The sequence below is a fragment of the Liolophura sinensis genome, chromosome 12, assembly GCF_032854445.1.
Source record: "Liolophura sinensis isolate JHLJ2023 chromosome 12, CUHK_Ljap_v2, whole genome shotgun sequence".
Classification (NCBI taxonomy): domain Eukaryota; kingdom Metazoa; phylum Mollusca; class Polyplacophora; order Chitonida; family Chitonidae; genus Liolophura; species Liolophura sinensis.
This window is the reverse complement of record NC_088306.1, coordinates 15,559,312-15,561,798: the sequence shown is the minus strand read 5'-3', so window position 1 is coordinate 15,561,798 and position 2,487 is coordinate 15,559,312. Positions and strand designations below refer to the sequence as shown.

The following is a 2,487-nucleotide window of genomic DNA, read 5'->3' as shown; positions in this document are numbered from 1 at the left end:
TTTTCCTCTCAGGTTTTCCCTAAAAGACAATTGTGTAATTACCTGAACGTTCATTAGCAAAACGAACGGCGTCATTACATAAAATATCATCATTCTAAGAAAAATAAATGGTGGTACGGAAGAAAATTATCATTTCCAAATTAGATAGCCTTGTTACATTCAATTTCTCTCTCTCTAACCTCAGCGACGTTCCAACTTAACGCCCCCCCCCCCCCGCCACCCCCGCAAATGAATGGCATAAACGTAGAATATCTCCAAGAAAATAAAAAGCGTCAGTGTCAAATATCGCCGTCGCGAAGGGGAATTTTACATCTCTAAAATTATTGGCATTAGGGGAGCGAATCACCATGGCCAAACTGTATGGCGTTAGAGTGAAATACCATCTTTGCATAAGTGGAAGATATTTTGCACACAAAATTGCCGTCAAACATGAGTGGTGTTATTTATTCATAACGATATATACTTGTCTAATGATTTAAAAAATTGGGTCCTTATTACGAACGATGGTTTGCTTTTTTGATGCATAGATAGCAAAAAAAAAAAACCCTGATCATCCTCAAAATAAACAGCGTTATTACATAAAATATCACCGTCCTGAAAATACGTTGGCACACACAAACATCTGACTGTTTGACATGTCTCCAACGAATCATCATCTGCAGGCTGAAGAGTCGGTCCCATCCGGAGTGTATCGGCAATCATGGGTTGCACTCGTCTTGTTTGCTGAGGTTTTGAACCAGATTGATGTTCAAATTCCTCATGTGCCTGTTGAAATACAGAAATTACGGTCATGATAGATGGATTATTAAAACTCATCAATGGATTCTCGATAACCACATAATTCAGATATACAGGTTTCCCCTTAATCTGTGTATTACCTTAATCTGTGACTAAACCTGCGGATGGTTATGGGTTTCCTCAGGTCTCCTCCCACCATGACGCTGACCACAATCTTATATGTGAAATATTCTTGAGCGAGAAGCAAAGCAGGTACCAAATAAATAAATAAACAAATAAATACTCTGGGCTAAAATATCGAATGTAAAGTTATGAAAAACTTTAACAATGCAAGTAGAGAGTAACTCCATTAAGTAATAACCGTATTCTAGAACACAATAAGTAAGTACACCGGAGTTATAAATCTAGGAACACTAGTAATAACTCTACCGAAGTCTTTATCTGATTTACAGCTGTATTTGATTGCTGTTTTACGCAGTACTCAGGAATGTTTCACTTATGCGACGGCGACCAGCATTATGGTGGGAGGAAACAGGGCAGAGCCCAGGAGAAACCCGTGACCATCGGCATCTACCGAAGTAATCAATAACAATACGATTATGACGCAATAATAGTAATTCCGGTGTACATATTACTTCAGGTCAATTAAAATACTGTTCATATGAATGCGTTAAGTGGAGGTACAGTAAACCGCAGATATTCCTATATGACACAGTAACTTCATGTGAAAAATATAGTACAAACCATGTTAGCGACTATGGTGTCTGCACAGAACAGTTGCACCTCTGTCTATTACACAATAACGCCAAGAAAAAAAATAACCATATTCCGGAACCTAATGACTGTGGCCCCCAGTACACAGCAGTTGGTCCTCAATCTACACTGTAGTTCACAATAACTGTATTAATGTGAGATTGTGTCTGTGATCACAGCTTGGAATATTTGTGCCTCCACACGACCACAAACAACAATAACAACAGCGCAGAACCCCATTCTCTTACAGTTATTCGTCTCGGCTGAGAATATGGGTCTTAGATATCGAATACCGCTCACCTCCGAGAATTTATAGCCTCTGTGTTCAAAGATGTGAGAAGGCCTGAAGCAGTCCTTAGCCCTGGTCGATGACACACGCCATCTTCGTCCTCCCACCTAGCGTTTAGTCTGGCATTCGTCACCGTCCCCTCTGCTGTCACAATCAGGTTACAGGAGACCGACTCCTTGGGCAAGCCGTCAGAGAGCTGCATACCAGAGTCTGTCCCTACTGAAACGTAAACCTGATTTGTGTACCTGGGTATATTCATGTCGAATGTTACGTATCCCCCTTGGCCTATACGCTGGAAGCCTCTTTGTCTCTGGTACCAATATCCGACTTGATTATCGTCTGGAACAAAACAATTGGTTCTGTCAGGTTCCAGCTTTACAATGGCCCACACGGTCTCGTTGTAAGAATTCCCGATGGATACCTTGATTTTTGTAGAGCTACTACCCATTTTGCCAATGGTAAATATATCACTTCTAAACGGGAGGTGTTTTCAGACCAGCAGATCATAAGTGACTATCTCTCCGCGTTACGAGCATATTGCACAACAAAGAAACCCAGGACTATGCTATTTTTAACTCTTTTGTCCGGTTTGGGTCTTTCGTAGGTATTTGAAATCCTAGACTGTCGGTGATCCGGAACAAAGGTCAAAAACATATAACTAGAAGTAGAATTCACAGATTTAACTTAATAACAGTTGTATTATATTC

The 2,487-nt window shown here is 40.5% G+C and overlaps 1 protein-coding gene across 1 annotated transcript; it reads right to left on the bottom strand.

Moving 5' to 3' along the window:
* Positions 1–201: 201 nt before the first annotated feature.
* Positions 202–2,279, bottom strand: LOC135479416 (uncharacterized). The gene is made up of 2 exons (XM_064759243.1): positions 1,792–2,279; positions 202–765 (listed from the first exon to the last, which is right to left on the bottom strand). Exons 1-2 carry the CDS (start codon positions 2,226–2,228, stop codon positions 699–701), a joined length of 504 nt encoding a protein of 167 aa, XP_064615313.1. The 5' UTR covers positions 2,229–2,279; the 3' UTR covers positions 202–698.
* Positions 2,280–2,487: the final 208 nt, after the last annotated feature.